Source organism: Choloepus didactylus, chromosome 16 (genome assembly GCF_015220235.1).
Source record: "Choloepus didactylus isolate mChoDid1 chromosome 16, mChoDid1.pri, whole genome shotgun sequence".
Taxonomy (NCBI): domain Eukaryota; kingdom Metazoa; phylum Chordata; class Mammalia; order Pilosa; family Megalonychidae; genus Choloepus; species Choloepus didactylus.
The window spans coordinates 70,465,814-70,488,669 of record NC_051322.1 but is presented as its reverse complement, the minus strand read 5'-3'; the positions used below and the strand labels follow the sequence as shown (position 1 = coordinate 70,488,669).

Genomic DNA, 22,856 nt, shown 5'->3' with positions numbered 1-22,856 from the left:
GATTGGAAGAATTGATTAAAAAAAGGCACGATCCAACTCTATGCTGCTGACAAGAGACTCACCTTAAATCCAAAGACATAAACAGGTGAAAAGTGAAAGGATGGAAAGAGATATTCCATGCAAATAATAACCAAAAGAGCATTGGGGTGGCTAGCAATAAACAACCAAAAAGGAAATTAAGGGAACAGCTCCACATACAATAACATTTGAAAGAATAAACTACTTCAGAATAAATTGAAACAAGCAAGTGCAAGACTTGTACACTGAGGACTATAAAATATTGCTGACAGAAATTAAAGAAGACCTGAATAAATGGAAAGGAACCAGGAATTCATGGTTTGGAAGATCTACTATTGTTAAGATGTCAGTACTCCCCAAAGTGACCTATAGATGCAATGCAATCCAAATCAAAATCCCAATGGCTTATTTTGTAGAAGTAGAAAAGCTGATCTTAAGGTTCACATGGAAGTGAAGAGAGCTTTGAATAGCCAAACTGATCTTTAAAAAGGAACAAGATTGGAAGACTCGCATTTTCCAATTTCATATCTTACTACAAAACTACAGTAATCTAAACAGTGTGCTACTAGCATAAATATGGGCATATTGAACAATGAAACAGAATTGAGAATCCTCAAATAAATTCATAATCTATGTTCAGTTGATTTCAACATGGGTACTAAGACAATTCAATGGAGAAAGAATATTTTTTCAAAAAATGGTGCTGAGACAACCTGGATTTTCATATGCAAAAGAGTGAAGTTGGACCCTTACTTCACACCATATGCAAAAATTAACTTAAAATAGACAAAAGCTAAAACTGTACAACTTAGAAGAAAACATACAGATAAATCTTCATGAATATTTATTTGGCAATGGTTCCTTACATATAATACCAAAAGTACAACAAAAGGAAAAATATATAAATTCAACTTCATCAAAATTAAAAACTTTTGAGGCTTAAAAAACCCTATGAAGAAAGTGGAAAGACAATCCGTAGAATGGGAGAAAATATTTGTAAGTCGTATATCTGATAAGGGTCTAGTATCCAGAATAGATAAAGAACACTTACAACTTAACAACAATAGAAAAAATAACAATTTTTTAAATGACAAAGAATTTGAACAGAAATTTCTACAAAGAAGATATGCCATAAGCAAAAAAAAAAAAAAAAAAAAAAAAAAAAAAAAAAAAAAAAAAGAAGAAGGAAAAAAAAAAACAAAGAAGACATGCCAATGAAAAACAAGCACATGAGAAGATGCTCAACATCATTAGTGATTAGGGAAAAGCAAGTCAAAACCACAACAAGATACCATTTCACACCCTCTAGAATGGCTATAATTTTTTAAAAAGCAGAAAATAACAAGTGTTGGGAAATATGTAGAGATATTGGAACCCTCATCTATTGCTAACAGGAATGTAAAATGGTGCAGCTGCACAGAAACAGTTTGGCACTTCCTCAGTAAGGCAGGCATAGAATTACTATATGTCCTGGCAACTCTTCTCCTTAGCACATATCCACAAAAATTGAAAGCAGGTGTTCAAATGAAAATGTGTACATGAATGTTCATAGAAGCATTGAATAGCCAAAAAGTGGAAACAACCCAAATGTCTGTCAATGAATAAATGGGTAAACAAAATGTGCTTTATGCACAAAATGGAATATTATTCAGGCATAAAAAAGAATGAACTACTGATACATGCTACAACATGGATGAACCTAAAAAACATGCTAAATAAAGAAGGCAGATACAAAAGGCCACATTTTGTAAATGAGATACTCAGAACAGACAAATCCAAAGGGACAGATTAGTGGTTGCCTGGGTTTGGGGGAGAGGGGAATGGGAACGGCTTAAAGGGCACAGGTTTCCTTTAGGGATAATGAAAATGTTTTGGAACTAGATGATGGTTACACAATGCTGTGAATGTACTCAATGCCACTGAATGGGACACTTAAAAATGGTTAAAATGGTGACTTTTATGTTGTGTGAATTTTACCACAATTTGCATTATTCTGCACATGGCTATTTATAGGCATTGTTTTTGTCTACAGCTGACTATGTGTCACATTTTTCTGAAATTTCTATCAATATGCACAGATAACACTTTAACCTATGTGGTTATTATTACTGTTACCTTACCATCAATATTTAATTGCGAATTCTCTGAAGTTGGAGCCAGTGTATTACATCTCTTTGTTTTTCTTATGATACCTCTTTTGATGTTTTGTATATAATAGTTACTAAATTAAAATGCCTCCTGGGGGAGGAAGAGGAGCTAGATGGTGGCATAGAGAGATGTGGAATTTAGTTAGTCCCCTGGAGAAACTAATAAACAACCAGGAACAACTAGTAAATAATCTGGAACAACTGCTTGGGGACAACCGTGACTGTCCACACACTGTACACCAACCTGCATTGGGTGGAATAGCTGAGGATGCAGCATAAAATCTGTAAGTAAAACCTGTGGAACCATTCCAGGAGCCCTCTCCCCCTGCCACGGCAGGCTGAGCTGCAAGACCTCACCATGGGAGAAAGCAGCATTCCCTGAGGAAGCAAATATAGCTCAGCCTGGCTCCAGCTGGGGTTTTGGTTAACCCATGTGGGCTGCAGAATACAAGCTACAAACAGACAAACCCTTAATAAGCAGCAAAGTACCCTGAGGTTGCTCCCAGTGGAGAGGAGGTGGGGCTGATGGAAAAAAAAATTAATTTAAAAAAAGAAGGAAAAATACAGAGGCTTTAAAGGATGACTGACCTTAGAGAGCCAGAAAATGCCTGTGCCCCAGTAAAGGGAGCCCAGAAGACTGGGTGCTCTCTCTGACCAATGGGTGAAACTAGGGGCCATGAACTGGCTCTGAAAGGGGGATTTCTTTCCCTTTTTCTCTCTCTCTCCACCTGAGTGGCTCAGTGGAGAGGGCCTCAGCCATTTTCAGCTTGCAGTGCTCTGACCCAGACAGGGGTGGAGTTAACAGAGTCAGAGAGACAAAGGAGTAATTCAGATGTAGAAAATAGCTCCCTAGGGGGTGTATCTTCCCCAAGAGGAAGGAGGTGGGACCCAGCTCTAGTGTTGGCCATCCCTTCAGGACTCAGACCCCAGGGCTGAGGGGAAAACAGTCAAAACAGAAACAACCTAAGTGGAGAATTAAAGGGGTCACACCTCCTTACAACAGTCAGGAGTGACAGGCTGACAGGTGCCACCTGCTGGACAGGTTAGGAAGAACATGGTGGCTAGAGACCTCACAGGAAAGTCTGTCAATCTTCTAAGACACACCCTCAGGGAAGCTTAACACTGAATATAGCCCTGTTCTGAGACCTGAACCTGTTCTGGTCTGGGAAAATCTGACTGGGGTAACCAAAGGAAACCAGATGCCTAGGCAACAGAAAACTAAAAATTACACTAGGAAAAATGAAGATATGGCCCAGTCAAAGGCACAAACTTACACCTCAATTAAGATGCAGTTGAGATACTGTTTCACTTCAATGAAACAATTGAAGACTTTCAAAGAAATATGCTAAATCAATTAAAAAACCAAGTCAAAGAGTTCAGGGAAGATATGGCAAAAGAGATAAAGCTTATAAAGAAAACACTAGGTGAACATAAGGTAGAAATAGAAAGTTTGAAAAAACAAATCAACGAATCTATGGAAATGAAAGGCACAACAAGAGATGAAAAACACAGTGGAGACATACAATAGTAGATCTTAAGAGGCAGAAGAAAACACTCAGGAACTGGAGAACAAGACAACTGAAATCTTACACACAAAAGAACAGATAGGGAAAAGAATGGAAAAATTTGAGAAAAGTTTCAGGGAATTGAATGACAACATGAAGCATATGAATGTACGTGTCATGGGTGTCCCAGAAGGAGAAGAGAATGGAAAAGAGGCAAAAGCAATAATAGAGGAAATAATCAATGAAAATTTCTCATCTCTTTTGAAAGACGTAAAATTACAGATCCAAGAAGTGCAGCGTACCCCAAACAGAATAGATATGAATAGACCTACACCAAGACACTTAATAATCAGATTACCAAACATCAAAGACAAAGAGACAATCCTAAAAGCAGCAAGAGAAAAGTGATCCATCACATACAAAGGAAGCATGATAAGACTATGTGTGGATTTCTCAGTAGAAACCATGGAGGCAAGAAGAAAGCGGGGTAATATATTTAAGATACTGAAAGAGAAAAACCACCAACCAAGAATCCTATATCTGGAAAAACTGCCCTTCAAATATGAAGGAGAGTTTAAAATATTCTCTGACGGACAATGAGCAGGTTTGTGAACAAGAGATACTGTTTCTCTACAAGAGATGCTGTTTCTCTACAGGAAATACTGAAGGGAGCACCACAGACAGATAGGAAAAGACAGGAGTGAGTGGTTTGCAACACAATTTTGGGTGATGTACATTGAACAAAGATGACTGTGAGCATGGTTGAAAGAGAAAGGTTAGGAGCATGTGGGACACCAGAAGGAAAGAGGAAAGATAATGACTGGGACTGTATAAGTCAGTGAAACCTACAGCGCTCAACAATTGTGATAAAATGTACAAATATGTTTTTACATGAGGGAGAACAAATGAATGTCAACCTTGCAAGGTGTTAAAAATGGGGTGGTATTGGGGGAAAAATACACTCAGTGCAAACCAGAAAAAAAAAAATGCCTCCTGGGATGGAGAGAGGGGTCAAAGACCACAACATGCAGAGAAAAATTGTGTAACACCACTCTCTAATATAAACTCTTATTTCTTATGCTCCCACGTTATACCAAGCAAATTCATTTCAAATCTTTATAAAAACTCTTCAAAGTGGGTATATCAGTGTGCTCCAGGGAATATCAGTTATTCTGCTAATATGAAGAGTGAGTTAAAGTGAGAATATCATAAACAATGATCCAAATATGCATTGAATATTTTATTTTAATTAAAACCTATAAGCATACATTAATTCATCAATCTTTTCATAAAGAGCCAGGTCTTTTCTTTGTACCTTCACCGATTTCTTGCATACGCCTTGCCTATCATGCATAGCTTACAGTTTCCAGTTTGGGTTTCTTTAATGAGAAGGGAGAATTTAGAGATACTTGTGAAAATATTAGAGTTTGAATTCCTTCTCTATTTTTATGTCTTTCCACCCCTATCGGTAATTTAAAATTGGTTGTTAATACCTTCTCCCATGGCAATATTTTTGTCACTTTTTATGGTCTTCCTAATACATTCAAATTGGGTTTCATTGGCACAACTCTTCAACAGTTTAAAAAATTAATTCATTAATTTAATTTAATTTTTCTCTTCTCACTTTTCCAGAATCAGATTTGAAATCATTATTTAATTTGCACAAAAAGAACAGCAAGCATAAATAAGTTTGGGAGTTAAAACATCTTACTATTATGGGCAGACGCCTCAGCAGGTGTTCAAGTCTTGCCTTTCTATCTGTAGCATGCACACGAATCTTCTAGAGACCTTAATGAAATGCAGATCCTGATTTGGCAGGTCTGGAATGGGACCTAGAATGGTACATTCCTCACCACCTCTCAGGGATTGCCAGCCGATGGGTCCATGGTCCACATTTTCAGGAGCAAGGAGCTAAAGGATGACATGGCTTCACCGGTACATACTGCAGCGGGATCAGTAGCATCTCCTCCCAGAAGCTGGCAAAAGTGGGTCTATCAAGACATCCTCTATTGTACTAAGTCATTATTCTCATTATATAAAAGTGAACAGAGAAGCTGAAGCACTTGCCCGAAGGGGTCAGGAAAGCAGTTGCCCAAAGGGGATCCCAGGCGTTCATAGAAGGTCTATAGGCACGGATGTTCACCCTGACCCTTCCTGCTTGGGGGAAACAATAAAAGAAGAAAACAGTTTCCAGGGCAAGATCTGGGACTTTCTGGCCTCCTTACAAGTCATCAGAAGGGTCAGCTAAAGGTAAGAGATGTCATATTCTTTTCCTTCACTGTGTATTGTCACAAGAACTTTGGGCTTCTAGAGTTCCTATTGCTTTCTAATTACTTTTATCACCACCACTTCCTCTAACATCCTGGTGCTCTGCAAGTAAATTGAAACTAAAAAATTAATGATTGGCTCTCTGTTGTCTGGAAAAATGGTCAGAAACAAGGCGCAAGTGAAAAATTGGCCACACTACAGTGATATTAATGTTCACTTCACTCCCCAGGGGAAAGGTTGCTCCAGAAATAGAAAGTATTGTTTTTGATATTATTTTTTTAAACCAGCCCACTCATTTGAATTCATATTCACTGCTTTATTATGCTGAAATTGCACATGACTTCTTTGGATCGCTAGCTCAATCATTACTTTGATGCTGTATTTATTGATGCAAAAAAAGCACTTGCCTTTCAAGTTTGTTATCTCTCATTTCAATGGAATTTTTCAAAGTATTAAGAAAGCAGCTCCATAGTACTATCTTCCCTGTTGGCACAAGGTTCTGGAGAATTATTGGTGCCCCTGGGTGTTTCCTGCCATTTAGTTTCAAGCTAATAAGGAAATGCAGAGGTTGGCTCGAGTTTGCTATGAACACTGTAGATAGACATTTGTGCTGGAACACACTCAAAGAAGGTTCTTTAGAGAATGCATTTTATCGTACCAGGGGCTTTGTTTTCTTGCTATTGAGATACTTTGTATTCGGAAACCAGAGCTATTTCTCATCTTTGACCAAATCTTATGCAAAGTCCTAACTTCCCAGTTTATGAAATCTGTCCGTGACATCATTCAGTTGCTTCCATGGGAAAAAATTAAGTCAAGGAAGAGACGGTATCAAATGTAATTTTTTTTTAACATACTGCATGTCTTGGCATTGAACTCTTTGCATTGAAAGTAGGAACACCAATCAGTTCAAAGTCATCGTGGCCACATGCAACATCTGTGGAATGATGAATACAGAATGGAGACAGATAGGAAAGAGCTTGGGTAAAAATGTGAAATCTGATCTGAATTAATTTATTGGTTGTACCCCTCACCTGAAAGGAGAGCAAAGCTTGTGTAATGTGGAAAATACTTGCCATTTAATGTGCTCACATGAAACCTGAGTAGCCCAGCTTCATGGTCAAGCTTCTCTCCTTCTCTTTTGTCCATTTGTCCTGCCAGCAGTTACCCTCTGTACCTGGACATGGAAGTTGTGAGCACTTGGAAGGTGATGTGAGTGGGGGGCTTGTGTTGGAACATCAGGTCAGCTGAGGAGGACTTTATGCTTATGAAAGGAAGCACCTCCTCAGAAGGGCTGGCAGCAATTCTAGATTGGATGTCCTTGAAACACTGGGAATCACTAAAAAATGATTCAAACCCATATTTGTATGTTCCTTCCAGTAAGATCAGATGTGCTACAAAAGCTACAAACTCAAAAGCTGCTCATCAGAAGAGAAAAATGAAGAAAGCACCAGGGTAACCAAGCAAATCTCTAGAAGGGGCCTTCAGAAATATCCCTTTACCTATGTCCACTCCAGGAACCCATCACTACACCACCCTGGCCTGCAATTTGTTCTTATTCTGCTCAGTGCCACCTCCTGAGGTCTTAAATTCCGATATTCTGTTCTCTGATAAAGCCTCCTCTCACACAGGCTTCAAAGACGCAGACCATACTCCACCTCTGCCTTTACTGGATGTGGGCAAGTCCTTAACCTTCTAAGGCTCAATTTTCACATTTGTAGAATGGCGGTAGTGAGACCTAACTCAACGATTTATTGTGAGAATTAGTTAATTCTTTCTTGTAGTTACAAGAAAGTATTCAGTGTTTAGTACAATATATGGCACATAATGACTCCTTAACTGAGCATAATTTTTATAATTATTATATCTGACTGCCTACAAATCATCTCTTCTTGGTGTCACAAATGAAATGTCCCAAAAGGCACTCATCATCTCTCTTCCCAGTTTACTCTTCTTTTCTATCTTCCAGGCCTGACTGACAAGCAGCCTTAGATAAGGAGAGAAGAAAATAAATGCATGCAAGAATGAAATACTCTTCCATTGCATTCTGGCAAAACAGCAGCTGTTTGCACCCATGCTGATCCTCTCTCTAAACTCTACTGGGAGCGTTGATTGGCCAACCCCAAGTCCCTCATCAACATAGAATATGTACAGCCTGTCTATAAATTCAGGGAGGAAGGTCCACTTATGAGTGAGCTGATGGAGATAAAAACCAGTGGTTAAAAGTCTATTTACAGTTTCATTTCATTTCTGCTGGGTATTTCCCATAAGCTCTCTTTCCTTATTAATGACATTCACCAAAAGCAAATATTTGCTTATTATTGCACAGAGATAAAAATAAACAGTATTCTAGTTTATGTAAGTATTTTAGGGTATAATTGGAAAACATTTAATACCGTGTGTACCCTACTTCTCTCGTGTATCAGTCAGCATCCTGGTTAGAAAGAGATGGCACACTCAGACTGGGTAATTCGAGGAAATCTTTAATAAAGTGATTCCCTACACAGAGAAGTACCAAACATTGAAGAAAGACAACAAAGGATAGTGCAGTGCTCCAGGGCTAGCACCCAGTAGGGAGCTGTTACACCCCTGGCCACAACGGGTGTGGAGGACATGGCAACCATCACCCACAGAGGACATCTACCTGGAGAGGACCCCTGATGGGCAGCCAACTTACCCCCTCTCCTCCTGCACCCTGTGCCCCTGCCTATACCCCCATTAGCTGAATCCTACTGGAAAGCAGAAGCTGAGGGAGACCATTGCTGTGGTCTGATTGGAGAAACCTCCAGGAAAAGGTGCAGGTTGGGAAAGGGTGGCAAGCAGATCTGCAGAGACAGATGGAAGACACCCCTGCAACCTACCGCGGAGAGCTTTCCTTGGAGTTCCCTCTTGGTCTGCTCTGCTGAGCTTGGCATCACCTCCCGGGCACTTCATTATCAACATGGGGACAGGCCTGTATACCTGCCATGGCCAGACGAGGATCAGATGACACCATCACCTCCCAGTGGAAGCAAAGTTTGAACATATGACATGGGTGCAAAATTTGGGAGAAATTATGGAGAGCCAAAATGACTGGTTGACTGGGCAAGGGATTATTTCATTATCCACATGCAGCTGTCATAAGCCAGGGCCAGACTGAAAGCAGTGCTCTAGAACCATCCATCATTCACCAGAGTATGCTGGTGGCCCAAAAGCACCCCCTGTGTGTGCACTTCCACCCAGCAACCCTTTAGATCCCACAACAGATTCCTTTCTGGAGTTTCATGGAGTGTATTCAACGTCTCTTGGATTGACCTGAGATGTGCAAATATTTGTCACTTGAAATTGAAATATCAAGTGTGTGCTCTTGGGTGTCAGGAGCCCATCCTGAAGGTGCTTTTACTCACCAGCTGGAGACCTTGGACCAGGAAAGATCTGGAAGGCATCGTTCTTGGGCCTGAGGACTCTTAGAAATCAAAATTGCCCCCTTGTTACAAAGGGGCCACTGGTGTTCTGCTTGGATGGTACCCCAGAGCTTTCTGGAAGGAAAGAGGGTCCCAGGGCTTTCCTAAGCTTGGGTCAGGGAAGCTGGGATTGGTGAGTCCCACCCTTACGGGTAAAAGCAGAGACTGATGCCCAACTGCCCAGAAGTCAGAGCAAGACCATACACTTTGAAAGCTTTGCTGCAGCTCCAAAGTTAAGTAATAAAGGCCTTAAAAAAAAAAAAAAAAAAGATTTTTGTGAATGGGGACTGAGGACAAGCAGTCTGCAAATCTTAACTAGATGTTTCAGTGAGAATTCAAAACTGTAAGGTGCACGCCTGATTGTTGTGAAAATTAAATGCAACACTTGCTGTGAAGAATCAAGCACAGAGCTGAGCCGTGTATATGGTATGCGTTTAATAAATGGCTGTTGTTGCTTTTAAATAGTAAGTGGTGACAACTGCAGAAGGAGAAAGCCAGGCTGGGTTTTGAGGGCAAAGAAAGGAGAGCAGTTAAATAAAAGTTCTTTGGTGTCCTCATCCCTAATCTCAGGGACCTTCACTTTAATCATCTATACAATGAGATTCATATTTCCTTGGCTTACTCTAGATTTGGTTGAAGTTTCTGAGGATTTTAATGCCCTATTCACTATGCTTATTTTAATCAACATTAACATTTTGTATATTGACAAAATAGATGTAACAGTTGGAAAACAGAAAGGTCTTTGCATCGATAAAATGCTGAAAAAGCAGTGAAAATGGATAAAAGTTTGAATGGCGGTTAGACGTTGGTTGCTTCTTTCCCTATATCAATGGCAGAGAACATTAAAAAGAAAATTATTACTTTTAATTAGACAGTAGTACTTGTATTGCTGTGCACTCCATTTGGTATTAGGAAGGGAATGCAATTCAAAACCTTAATATGCATAAAGGACTTTTAAGGCAAAGCAGCCCAATGTTTTCCTAAACCACATTCTACGTTCAGATAGAGCAAGGCAGTGCCAGTGGACAGACGGCGCACACTACCTTACCCAACCAAGATGACTGCTTCCAATGTAATGCATTATCATCTCCTCCACGTTGGACCCCAAAAGAGACTGTAGGATATTTTCAAGGATTTTTTTTTTCAGTGTTCTACTTAGGAGCTATTCATTAAGGATACCACTGGAGGCCAATTAACTATTTTCTTTCACGTAAGTAATGCTGGAAACTAGATACAGTAGCTTTATTTCCCAAATAAGTTGAAGGATAAAACTGCAACAGGCAACAGATATCTCCATTCCTTACTGAGAAAGTGGTCCCAGGGCTGGCGCATCTCTGGGTCCAGCCCTGAGAACTTAAGATTTCTTTATTTGAGGACAGGAAGAATTCCGTACATGTCCTCTCTAAATAGATAACAGCCCTTACTTACACTGTAACCTCGATTTTCTAAATGTTGCCTCAACAGATGCAGAGGGAAGACTGGCACTGAAAGGGCTGAAATCCACGGAAAATGGAATTCCAACCTTATGGAGGATCTGACAGCTTTAAAATTGTGTGAGAAGAAGTGACTGAGAACTAAAAAGGCTGAAAAGCTAGAGCAGCTCCCTGGAGGCTGACAGAGGTGTCCTTAGCTCCTCAAGCTCGGAGAGACAAAGGTGTATCTGGACCAGGAAAGGAAAACACACCTCTTGGGCTCACAAATGCTGTCTGCTGCTGTGTTTTGGATTCATGAAATGAAGGTGGGATTGGAGTTGCCCATTTGGTGTTCCAGTGGGTGTAGAGTCATGGAGGTAGTTGTGAACAGATGTCAGAAGCCAAGACACCAAGATGAATCCAGGGAAACTGCAGCCTTGACCTTAGCTGGGGACTGTCAGTCAGGTACTGCGACATGGTTTTCCTGAATTCTGACAGAGCCTTTGAGGAAAGGGGATTCATGTCTGTCCAGTTTACACCTTAGATTGGAAACTACTTGGCCTTATGTCTGGTCTCCCATTAGTCAATGCTGAAATTGGAGACTATAACTTCTCCAATTTTTTTTTTTCCTTAAGGAAGTATTCTACTTCGGTCTATCAAAATGTCAGGAAAATGGGGTTGTGATAAAATAGGGGCCAAGTTTTTTATTCCAAGATTGTTTACCTGAAAGCCAGGAACACTCTAAGATCATCGTAGGGATTTGAAGAATTCATAGTAGTTTTAGAACATGTGATTCTCTTATTTGTAAGAAAACCATGCTTATCCATTTTCTTATGAATTTAGAAATCAGTAGAACATATTTATCCAAATTGCCTTTATTTGCTCATGATGCAGGGATATGGCAATGAAAGATGTTTGGAGTTAGGAAAGCTCAAATGTTTGACAAAGGCCTGAGAAGTTTGTGTGGGGTAGGGAAGTTCTCTGTGGCCTGGTGGACCCCTTCTCCCTGTTCTCCACCCATCACCCCTTCCCCAGTAAACCAACCTCAGGCTCTTTGGCATGTTTCTTTGAGGACTGTGTCGGTTTGGATATATTATGTCCCCTACAAAAGTCATGATCTTTTAACCCAATCTTATTGCATGGAACCTCTTGATTGAGTATTTCCATGGAGATGTGATTCACCCAACTGTGGGTGATACCTCTGATTAAATTATTTCCATGAAGGTGTGGACCCTGCCCATTCAGTTTGGGTCTTGAGTGGTTCACTGGGTTACTTAAGAGAACTCAAGAGCCAACCCAGATGTTTGCTGATGCTTGGAGATGCAGACATCTCCAAGGATATTTGAAGATGCTAAGTTAAGAGATGAAGCCCAGAGTTTGCCCCAGAGAAGCTAAGAGAGGACCTCTAGATGCTTAGAGAGAAATGCCCTGGGAGAAAGAAAAAAGGGCACACAGGAGTTGAGAGAGAGGAGCAAAGACAGAAGCCCAGAGACATTTTGGAGAAAGCCATTTTGAAACACAACATAGGAGCAAAGGACCAGCAGATGAAAGCCACGTGCCTTCCCAGCTGACAGAGGTGTTCTGGATGCCATCGGCCATTCTTCAGATGCCTTACTCCGGACCCTACTATGGGCTTAGAACTGTAACTTTGTAATCTAATAAATCCCCATTATAAAGGCCAATCCATTTCTGGTATTTTGCATTAGCACACCGGAACAAGGACAGTGTCTTGAAATGCCTAATTTGAGGCTCTTTGTTGGTTTTTGTATTCTATTGCCATGGACCTAGCATCTCCTCTAGGGGTTGGGTATTCCATTTTAAAATAATATTTGTATGGGCTGGTGTGGATATCATCTTTGCTTTCAGGATATAAAGATCTGAGTGTTGTAGAGAATGGTTCTTTTATTCACATTAAAGCCTTCCCTTCAACAAGGAACCACAAGAGTCTTGCCATTCACGCCACTCTCAAAAGGTCTGTGAGGCCCTGCGGAGATGTGTTGGGGTGCCAGCCCCCTCTAACACACCATGGTGGGCCCTGTGGAGGGTGACTCTGGAGCTGCCTCAGACAGCAATGCTGCTTGTGATGGCTTATGATGGGCATCTCCATGGAAGACCCAGGAGCTGGGGCATGATGCATTCCACCATTCTCCTACCCAGGACCAGATGTGTCAAGTCTGAGCAAATGGACCTTTTTTTTTTTTTTTGTCCTGTATTTGGTTAAATTGGGACTCTGGGAATTTCCTTGTTGAGACCAGGATCAACTTGGATTTTATGTTGTTTAAAGCTAAGATCACACCCAAGTATCACAGTGGCCCAAGGAACAACTCTCTGACCTGGCCCTTATCAGACTACTCTAGGAAACCTAGGAAGGGACAACGTCCAGCTACAGCGAGTGGAGACTAGGAGGGGTGCTCTTTATTTATGCATGGACTCCCCTAAATCTGGTCTTTTTGAACAGAACTATCTGCTGCTAATTTAAGGTGAGACAGGTCAGCACCTGACCACATACTATGGAGTATTTTAAGCTTGTTGTGGAATATTCTAAAGTCAGCCGTATCTTATTCTGAGATAACATCTTGGTCTGGAGATAAAAGTTCTGGGCTCTCACACCCAGGGATAAGCCTGGACCCGGCATTGTGGGATTGAGAACATCTTCTTGACCAAAAGGGGGATGTGAAATGAAACAAAATAAAGTTTCAGTGGCTGAGAGATTCCAAATGGAGTCGAGAGGTCACTCTGGTGGACATTCTTACGCACTATACAGATATCCCTTTTTAGGTTTTAATGCATTGGAATACTAGAAGTAAATAACTGAAACTATCAAACTGCACCCAGTAGTCTTACCTCTTGAAGATGATTGTATAACTATGTAGCTTATGAGCAGTGACAGTGTGATTGTGAAAACCTTTTGGATCACACTCCCTTTATCCAGTGTACGGAAAAATGGGAACAAAAACTAAATGAGAAATAGGGTGGGATGGGGGGAGATGATTTGGGTGTTCTTTTTTATTTTTATTTTTTATTCTTATTTTTATTCTTTCTGATGTAATGTAAATGCTCAAAAATACACTGGGGTGATGAATGCACAACTATATGATGGTATTGTGAACAGTTGATTGTACACCATGGATGACTGTATGGTATATGAATATATCTCAATAAAACTGAATTAAAAAAAAAAGTTCTGGGCTCTCAAACCTGAATGACCCTTACAGACAGGGAGCTGTTTCTTCACAGGTGACGGGAAATCACCTGAAATGAAGGTCATTGTGGACACATAGGGGAATGCACTTTTACGGTCCTTCATTGTGCTAAAATGACACAAGATGCAAAATGTATGGAGCAGTAGTGACAGGAACAAACTTAATTGTGCCAATAATCTGTGAATAAGTTCTATCAGTCATTCTCTGTAATGATTTATATTGTATCAGAAAGTGACAGGACCATGTGAATTTCATGTCATCCCTAAGACATGTACACAGACACAAACATCAAGTACATGTGTAACCCTATTAAATTGAAAGCATCGTTTTAAAAATTGTGACATGCTACATCTAGGCTTTGAATTAAGTGGCTACACACCTATCACTTTTATGGTAAATCACATGATTTTATTACATCCTTTAAAGACAGCATTAGCATGAATGAAATAGATCCACAGGGAAAATGTATTTTGTGGGAGTATTTTTGACATTTCTGTTTATTAAACTTGGCAGACATTAAGTTAGTAGTTTCATTTGGAGTAAACCACCTCACTATGCACCCTGACTCAAAATATAATCTAAATATAAAACACTTTGGTACTCCACACCATTCTGCTCCTTATAATTTATCGCACTGAATGCTACAACATCTCATAAAGTTAATTCTTAAATACAAACATGATTCTTACCCTCGATCATGTTTTGCCTGTTTGCCTTTAGTCCCATCTCTGCGTTACATCCCTCCCTGGTCTCACCAGTGCCCTCGATTGCTCTTTTTTAGGGATACTACTCAATGTCGACATGGCACCATTTGTAATAATTCAAAGTAATGAACAGACATGAACTCCTTCACCCTCCCAGTGTCTCTGTGAGAAAGAAATGGCGCACCGACGTTCTAGATTCTGCAGATGATCCGGAAACACACCGCAGTTGTGGTGCCAGGTCAACAGCAGAAAAGAAACTGAGTCAAGCTGTCATGTCCAATAATAAGATGACCGTAGGCCCAAATCTCAATTACACACCAAATCAAGGGTCTGCTACAGAACTCTGAGCACCAAACTGTCATCTCTATGTGTTTATTTTTGGAGGCAGCAGACATGCCTGAAGTTAAGCTCCTTCTGCTCCCGCTTAACCAAATGTACTGTGATACAGGATGAGGAAACTATGGAACAAGCACATTTTAATCACTCACATGGCATTTCAAGCACTGAGATGTCTTGTCCATCCAGTAATGGGATTGCTTCTGACCTTTTATCTACCACTCCTGTCTACTCAGGGTACAGCAGTGACACTCCTCCTCTAACCATCCAGAAACCAACATATAGCAAATGCCACCAGCCTCTCTTTTAAACAAGTTAAAGGAACTGATATAAAAATAGTTAAATTACTTTGAAACTTTAATTACAGCTATTTTCCTAATCAGCATTTCTGAAATGAGTTTTGCTTCTCTCTTTTTTAACATAAAGGCTGTAAATGGTTTAGTACATATGTACTCCCAGGTCTCTATGTCATTATAAGGTGTCTTGTTCCAAGTCTCAAACCAACGATGCATTGGAGTCAGGCTGTAAAACTCAGAGAGCGACATGATTTCAAAGAGAGACAGGCAGGGACCACAGTGAAATGGTAGTAAAAGTCGTAGCTTGACCTTTGCTTCTTCTAAGTTCAACTCAGAAATATAATGAGAGAAAAAAACAAAAGGGCCCAGCTCTCACTCCCTCTCCCACCCCCCACTCCACAACACACTCTCCAGAATCGCTCCGCAGTCTTAAAGTGCAATTTCTACTGTGAAGTCGCGGAGGCCAGGGATCAGACTGGATGAAGTTCAAAGCAGAAACTTCAAACAAGTGCTGTTTGTGACTCAGGGCTGGGAGGTTGGGGAACAAGGCGGAGAAGAAAAAGAACGACAGTTCTCAGGCATTCAAGTGCACCAAAAGAAGAAACATCCTTTCTTTCCATAAAGAAAATCTGTCCATTGTAAAGGGACCCTGGTTTGGGAAAATAGAACTTTCCAGAAAGAATTCTATCTGAGAATGTCCCAATGTGGCACAGTCAGCAGGCAGGTGACGGCCGTGAGTAGCACCGGGAGAGCCCTTGCTGGAGGTGCAGCGCCCCCAGACTGGTGCATTCCGCTCTCTTCTGGGAAATCTTCCGCTCGGGGTGCGGAAGGCGCGCACTGGACCAAGGGCATTTGGTAAGAGGTGGCTCTCTTCTCCGGCCTGTCCGGGCTGGACCCGTCGCTGGGCCGCTGGCCGTTGAAGAGCAGGCACCGACCGCGGGCGTCCTGCTCCATCTTGAAGATCTCGTACTCGGTGTGAGGTAGCTTGATGCCCAGGGCCACGCAGCCGTTGGTGTGCGTCACGTCCTGCTGGATGCCCACCTGCCAGGAGCCCTCAGCTCCGCACTCATTCCCGTTGAAGACGTTGAGGAGCGAGGCCGTAGCCGCGTCCATGGGGGTGACCTTCAGGTGGCTCACTGTGGAGGGAGAGGAGAGGGAGGTCACTGTCCCCGAGCTGCCCGCTGGTGGGGAGGTAGCGCCAGCCCTGGCGCCGAGCCTAGGTGAGAATGACACTTTGGAAAACGATCCCACCATCTGCCCACCTGACTGCAGGTGGAAGGAGTTCTGTGTGTCTACTGGGATCCACGGTCATGCCAAAACAACTGCAGGTGTGCCCGGGAAGAGGGGATGCCATTAGCGGTAAAAGGGTTTGGCCAAGGCCATGGTGATGGGTCACGTCTGTCCATGGAAACAAAACCACGGCACAGAGTCTTTGCAAATCATGCTGGGTGATGCTGATGCTTTGGGTCTGACACAAAATTGGAATTTTGTTTTTATGGAGGAAGGTTTTGAGGGTGTTCAAAGTTTTGCTATCCAACACTAGTGTTAGATGGCATTCTGGCAAATCAATACGGCACTCCCAGATCTGGCATCTAAAGTAAATTATTCAGTCAGCAAGGAAATGATGAATAAATATGTTAAATAAGGGTGTCAACCCCCCCTCATAGAGCATTGCTTCTGAAGCCCCTTCTGGGGCACTAAATTTTATGTATAAACAGGTTAAGTTTGCGATAGAATCAGATAAAGATTTTTGTTTTCTTGGTTAAATCTCTCATAGGTCCAGACTTCCTGAAGCAAACCTTCCTTCCTGAAAGGAGGGCTAAAATACCCCAGGACCTACCCAGCTTAACAGAAACATTTCATACGAAACTGACCAAGCCGTGGAGGAGACACACGGAGGACCTCGGCCATCCCTCTTTATTTGGCCAGGACAGGGATGAAACCATTTTACAAAGATGTCCAAGCTTTAAAAAATTAAACAAATTCTAAAAACAGGGACAAGACCTCCCTTGCTGATAATCTGGTTTATCCCAGCCTTTTTCTACCTTGCCGGAACCTTCCCAAAGAAGCCCCCCTTCAACCTTGTGACAATTCCTCAAGGACATGGCAAACTCGGGGTGTGTGTGACAGTCTGAGTGCCTGATGTGGAACTAACCCCTCCTCTGTGCAGCCTTTAGAGGAGGCTTTCCAGCTTGTGAGTGCGTGCAACGCCAGGCAGAATCTGCCATAAATCATCTATGAAACAGGCATGGGGCAGACCTGAGATTTTACGGAGAGGAACGTCACCAAGGACTGCAGTGGTGGGGTTGAGGTTGGGGGTCCTTTGGAGCTGGCCCCATGGGCTGAGGTGAACACCCCGGCCCCGTGGCAAGCAGAGGGTCCCCAGAGGGAGAGCACGCATAACCAGCAGGGGGCCCAGGAGACCCCTCGTTTCCTCTTCAGCATCGGCAGCAGAAAAGGGGCCCCTTCCCCGAGGCTGTGTCTCCACCCAGACGTCCCCGCAGTGCCCGTGGACCCCTGGTCCCGAGGCTGCCCGGTGGGGGCCTGCGTCGAGGGTCCTACCTTTGAACACGAACTCGGTGCCCCCCATGACGCGGGCCGAGTGCACGCCGCGGCTGTAGCGGCCCCTGGCATAGATGGTGAAGGTGGGGTGCTTGCAGACGGGGTCCGAGTAGTGGTAGTAGTGGCCCTCCCAGGTGTGGTTGTTGTCGTGGAAGACGAAGTGGCGGGTGAGGAAGAGGACCTCGGGGCGCACCTCGCAGCGCTGGCTCACCCACTGGCCGTGCAGGCCGATGGGCAGGTCGGGCTTGGGAGGCAGGAGGGGCGGGTGATGGCCGTCGGAGCGGTAGATGATCCGGCAGGCGATACAGGCGTGGTCGTGGTTCTGCGGCCGAGAAAGAGACGCGCTCAGGGGCCGCACTTCCACCAGAGGGCAGTGCCTGCGCACCCCTGGCAAAGGGCACCCCGCATGGAGGGGTCCTTCCCTTGTAACCTGAGCCCCCAAGAAGCAAAGGACATCTGCTTTGGCACACAGAGAGTAAAGTGTGCGTGTGTGTGCATGTTTGTGCAGGCATGTTTACATGTGTGTTTGTGTGTGTCTGCATGTGTGTACGTGTGTGTGCATGTCTGTGCAGGCATGTTTGTGTGCATGGGTTTGTGTGATATGCCTGTGTGCACATGCATGTTTGTGCACACATGTTTACATGTGTTTGTGTGTGCACGCATGTGTGTGCATGCACATGTGTGTTGTGTGTGCATGTTTGTGCACGTATTTGTGTGATATGCCTTGTGCGTGCATGTTTGTGCAGGCATGTTTATGTGTTTGCATGCATGTGTGTACATTTGTGTGCATACACGTGCTATTGTGTGTCCATGTTTGTGTGCATGTGTTTGCATATGCCTGTATGTGCACGCATGTTTGCGCAGCATGTTTGTGTTTGTGTGTCCATGTTTGTACATGTGTACATGTGCACGTTTGTGTGCATGTGCACATGCATGTTTACGTGTGTTTGTTTGCATGTTTGTGCGTGCCTGGGCATGTGCATGCACCTTTGTGTGCACATGTTTGCATGATATATGTGTGCATGTACTCATAAGCGCACACATGCAGTTTGCAGACATCACAGGCCTGCCTAAATATTTCAGCTGTCACAGAGACTTTCTTTGGAACCTAATTAGCTTTTGGACCACATGCCGTGGGTAGGCCCTAGGGGAAGAGACGTGCTCAATTTCAAGAGAACAGGACAGTGTTTCAATGTCTACGGATAAGCAAGGAGCTGGCTGGGAAAGGCAGGAGCCTGCTGAGGGGGCTTGAAAGCTGCGCTGAGGCCTCTGGGAAGGGGCCTGCGTGTGCACAGCCACCTCTGGGTCTGTTGGCCTCCAGGTTTGGAAGGTTTATGGCCCTTTGCTGGTTTCCTGCTTTTCCAGCTTTAAGCAATTTAACAAGTGCTGGGGAGCTGTGGTGACGTCTTTCAGACGGTTCTGTCTTGGAGCCTGTTTGAAAATACCACTCGGACCCCATGGACCAGGGTGGTTGGGTGTGGGGCTTAGAGAAGCCTCCTTGCAACCGAGCCTGGCCACACTCCAGTGTTTGACCTAAGCCGCCCAGTGGCCCCGGGTCAGAAGTCAGGTGTTCCTGAAAGCAGAGACCACCTTAACTGTTCTCCTTCCAACCCCACGGAAGGGGCTGCTGGGCTGCTGGACCCCACCAGAAGCAGGTGGCAAATGTGCTCCCACCATGGCAGGAGGGTGACCGCCGGAGCTCGTGCCCAGCCTGGATGTGCCTGGAGTGTCCCAAGCCTCAGCCACCTGCCTGCTGAGTCCTCCTGCCCTGGGGACACGGCAGGCAAGCACTTGTTTGCCAGCGCCAGTTTTATGCAGTTGCAACTCTAAACCACCGGGACCTTTGCGTTTGCAGCACACACTGGTTTGATTTTGTGTGGCTGTGGTTCGCTGTGTTTTTAGGGCTCAGCTTTTGCGAGGAGGAGCCAGGGATGAGGAGTGGGAGGAGAAGTGGGTTTCCAGCTGTCAACCTCTATATTCTCAGAATGCAGATACAGAACTATGAGCTCAGGACTTTCTTGCAACCTTCATCAAATGAGCTACAAGGTGCAATTTACAAGAGAGAATGCTTCCTGGGCTAACATCCCTGGTGGCTTGTAAATGACGGGCCCCAGTGGGCTACTGCAGTGTGAGATGTCCCAGGACGTCCCCAGGGTGTGGGTTGTGTTTGTTGGCCCCTGTATGCCTACACAGGGTCCCAGTGGCACTAGGGGGAAATGCCCTGTGGCCTGTGATGGGGAGGGAGCTGCCACCTACCAGTTCCATGAGGAAACCAAGCATGATGAGCATCTGGGTGGAAGCAAAGAAAGAGATGGTTCTGGCCACCTGGGGGTATGGCCAGTCCCATGCTTTCCACTGCTCCCCTATCAAGGCCCCAACCCTGAACAGCTGCTGACCTTGGGCAAGTTCATCTCTGCTTAGCTCCCTCATGTCTAAGGGGGGCCACGAGACATACCTTGCCAGGGACATCCCTGATTTCCCAAGAAGACTGAGCAAACACTTGAGACGAAGCCTAAATAAATGCCCAACTCCAACGTGTGTGTGCCACACTCTTCCAAATGCACGGTATGGCAAGGGAGATACAAATTCAGCCAAAAGCATCATCGAATTTCATTTTGCCAGCTTGTGTTTTCTCAGTAAACTGCTGTGGGCTAAAGGTTCCAAAATGTTCACCCGGAAAGGGGGTTCTGAGGCTCATAGTCAGGCTGGAGAGCTAATGTGACATCTGTGACATGCCCAGCCCCGAGCCCCTCCTGGCTCGCTCTCAGCACCTTCCGTCTCCATCAGCTAGGGATCCAGACCTGCCCTATCTTCCCTGCCTCCCGGCCCACCACTTGCCCCTCACTGAGCCCCAGTGTGGAACTGGGTTCCACCTCCTTCCACCAACAGAACCCAAGTTTGCAGGTGTCAGTGGCAGTTAACAGAAGGAGGCAAAGCCAGGCAGGTCTCCACATTCTGGAGAGAGAGGAAGCTCTAGGAGCACACATCCAGCAGTGTAAGGAGCTGCCCGTTTTCCAAGTCATCATGGAGGAGCCAAGCGTTCCTCTCATCAGGAAGCATGTCTCTGGCTGCCTGCTTCAAGTGTAGAGATCCAAGTCAACCCATTACCTGCTCACTGCACGAGTCCTAAGCAGCCCAAGCAGATGCCCACTCCAGCCTCCACCTCCCCTTTGTTCCATTCCCCACAGCTTGGCCTGCTCTAATTTGGATATCTAAAAAAATCAAATGCACCTATTTCATTTCTGGCCATTCTAAGAAGGCACCAGCCTCAATCACTGGGCCCTTGTTTCCTTAAATACCAAGGTCCATTTGGGATCCATACAGAGGGCTTCTTAGATGGGGGTGAGTGGTGGGTAAGGGACCTCAATTCTTGCAAGAGATGCTGTTAAGACAACGTCAAGAGTCCAGAAGCCTGGGTGTGAGGGAGGGGGCCCCAGCTGTCACTCAGAATGTTCCAGAAAGGAGCCATGTCCAGGGCTGGTTGTTTAAGGTCAACGTGGTGGGTGTCACATGAGGTGTGGCCTCAGGCCAGGGCTGGTCGCGGGCTGGGATGTCTCTGCAGGAGAGCACGTGGGATTGGATGCACAGGGAGTCTCACCTCCATCAGCTGGGTGGGTGGGACATTAGGGTGGGGGTGGGGGAGTGGGAGGGGCCTGGCTCTTAGGTGACTGCTCTTGCCAACGTCCTCAACTAGTCACTTTCCAAACAACTCCTCAGTTGCCAAGAAGAAACCAATGATTTCATTAACAAGGGTGGACATTGGGGCCTCTTTGCAGATACTGTCAATAAGGAGACAGTTTTCACCACGAATTGATAAAGGGGACAACTCTCTAACTGCTTTATAGACAGACTTAAAAAAATAATCTGTGTTTCTAAAGCTCGCAATCCTTGGCTTGCAAACAAACCCAAGATACCTTTAGGAACTCCTACAGGAAAGCAGGAACTGAGGTCTATAGATTGTATGGGCTCTAAAATTTTTCTTTCTTAACATGCTTTTTTTTAATAAGTAGCCTTCCAAGTCCAAGATTGATAAATGGTAAGAGAATCAGACATGGTGTTTATAGACATGCAGAATGATTTGCACCATGAAATCTCCCTGGCTTTACGAAGCTGTTCCTTTTCTTGAGATCTGTGCTCGGATCCATAATTCTTGTTTGGGAGGCTGTTCTTTCCCAGGCTGGCTGGCTGGCAGCTACACCACTCCCTCCCCATGGCTCTTCGAAAGGGCTATTTAAAGGCAGTTCCTGTACACAGATAATCTGAAGGTTAGAGCACAAGGACCAGAAAGTGTTTCCTTGTTGCTATTCTTTATACCAACTAGAAAAAGCTTTAATTCAGGAGGGAGAGGGGAGAAAACAAGGCTCCTGTACAATTAAACTCTTAATAGGAAAAGATAACCAAGATAATCTTTTCTTGACTATCTTTTTTTCTAAAAATGGAAAATCCCCCTCAAACTGTGTAAAGTGAGCAGTATTGTAGGCAGAGAGTGGTGTTTTGCCCATTTGACTTTCTGGTTCCTGCCCAGTGCAGGGGACACATTAACTAGCAACTGCTTCAATTCACATGACATTCAATTCTTAGGAGGGTTCGACATGTCATCTCATTAAACTTTACAACCTCCCAAAGAGACCGTGGGTGCAATTTTACAGATGAGGAAATCAAGTCCCGGAGAGAGCAAGTAACTTGGCTCAGACGACTTTATGAGCCAGAAGCAGAATCTGGAAGATGGGCCGGTTGTAGGAACTGGGTGCCAGCCCCAGGACTGAGCTCCCTTGCGGGGTGAAGTCCTGCATGAATGGATATCTCCCCAACAGGGTCCAGTCCCCCGGAAACGTCCCCACAGGCTGACAACAGAAGGGGACCCTTCAGGCCCCCTTCCTTTCTCTGCCCTAGAGTATTTATTTCTGGAGACTCAGTCAGCCAACACTTCCTGACTATATTCACTTGTTTCAGCCATCTTTCCCA

General features: G+C 44.1%; 1 protein-coding gene across 2 annotated transcripts in view; it reads right to left on the bottom strand.

Moving 5' to 3' along the window:
* Nucleotides 1-14,375: 14,375 nt before the first annotated feature.
* APCDD1 (APC down-regulated 1) overlaps nucleotides 14,376-22,856 on the bottom strand; it is a 33,610-nt gene continuing 25,129 nt past the window's right edge. For both annotated transcript variants that reach the window (XM_037806113.1, XM_037806114.1), the window contains exons 4-5: nucleotides 17,892-18,213; nucleotides 14,376-16,465 (exon numbers count right to left, since the gene is read on the bottom strand). In XM_037806113.1, coding sequence (XP_037662041.1) covers nucleotides 16,014-16,465; nucleotides 17,892-18,213 — 774 coding nt within the window. In that variant the 3' untranslated portion in view covers nucleotides 14,376-16,013. The remainder of the gene's footprint in view (nucleotides 16,466-17,891; nucleotides 18,214-22,856) is intronic.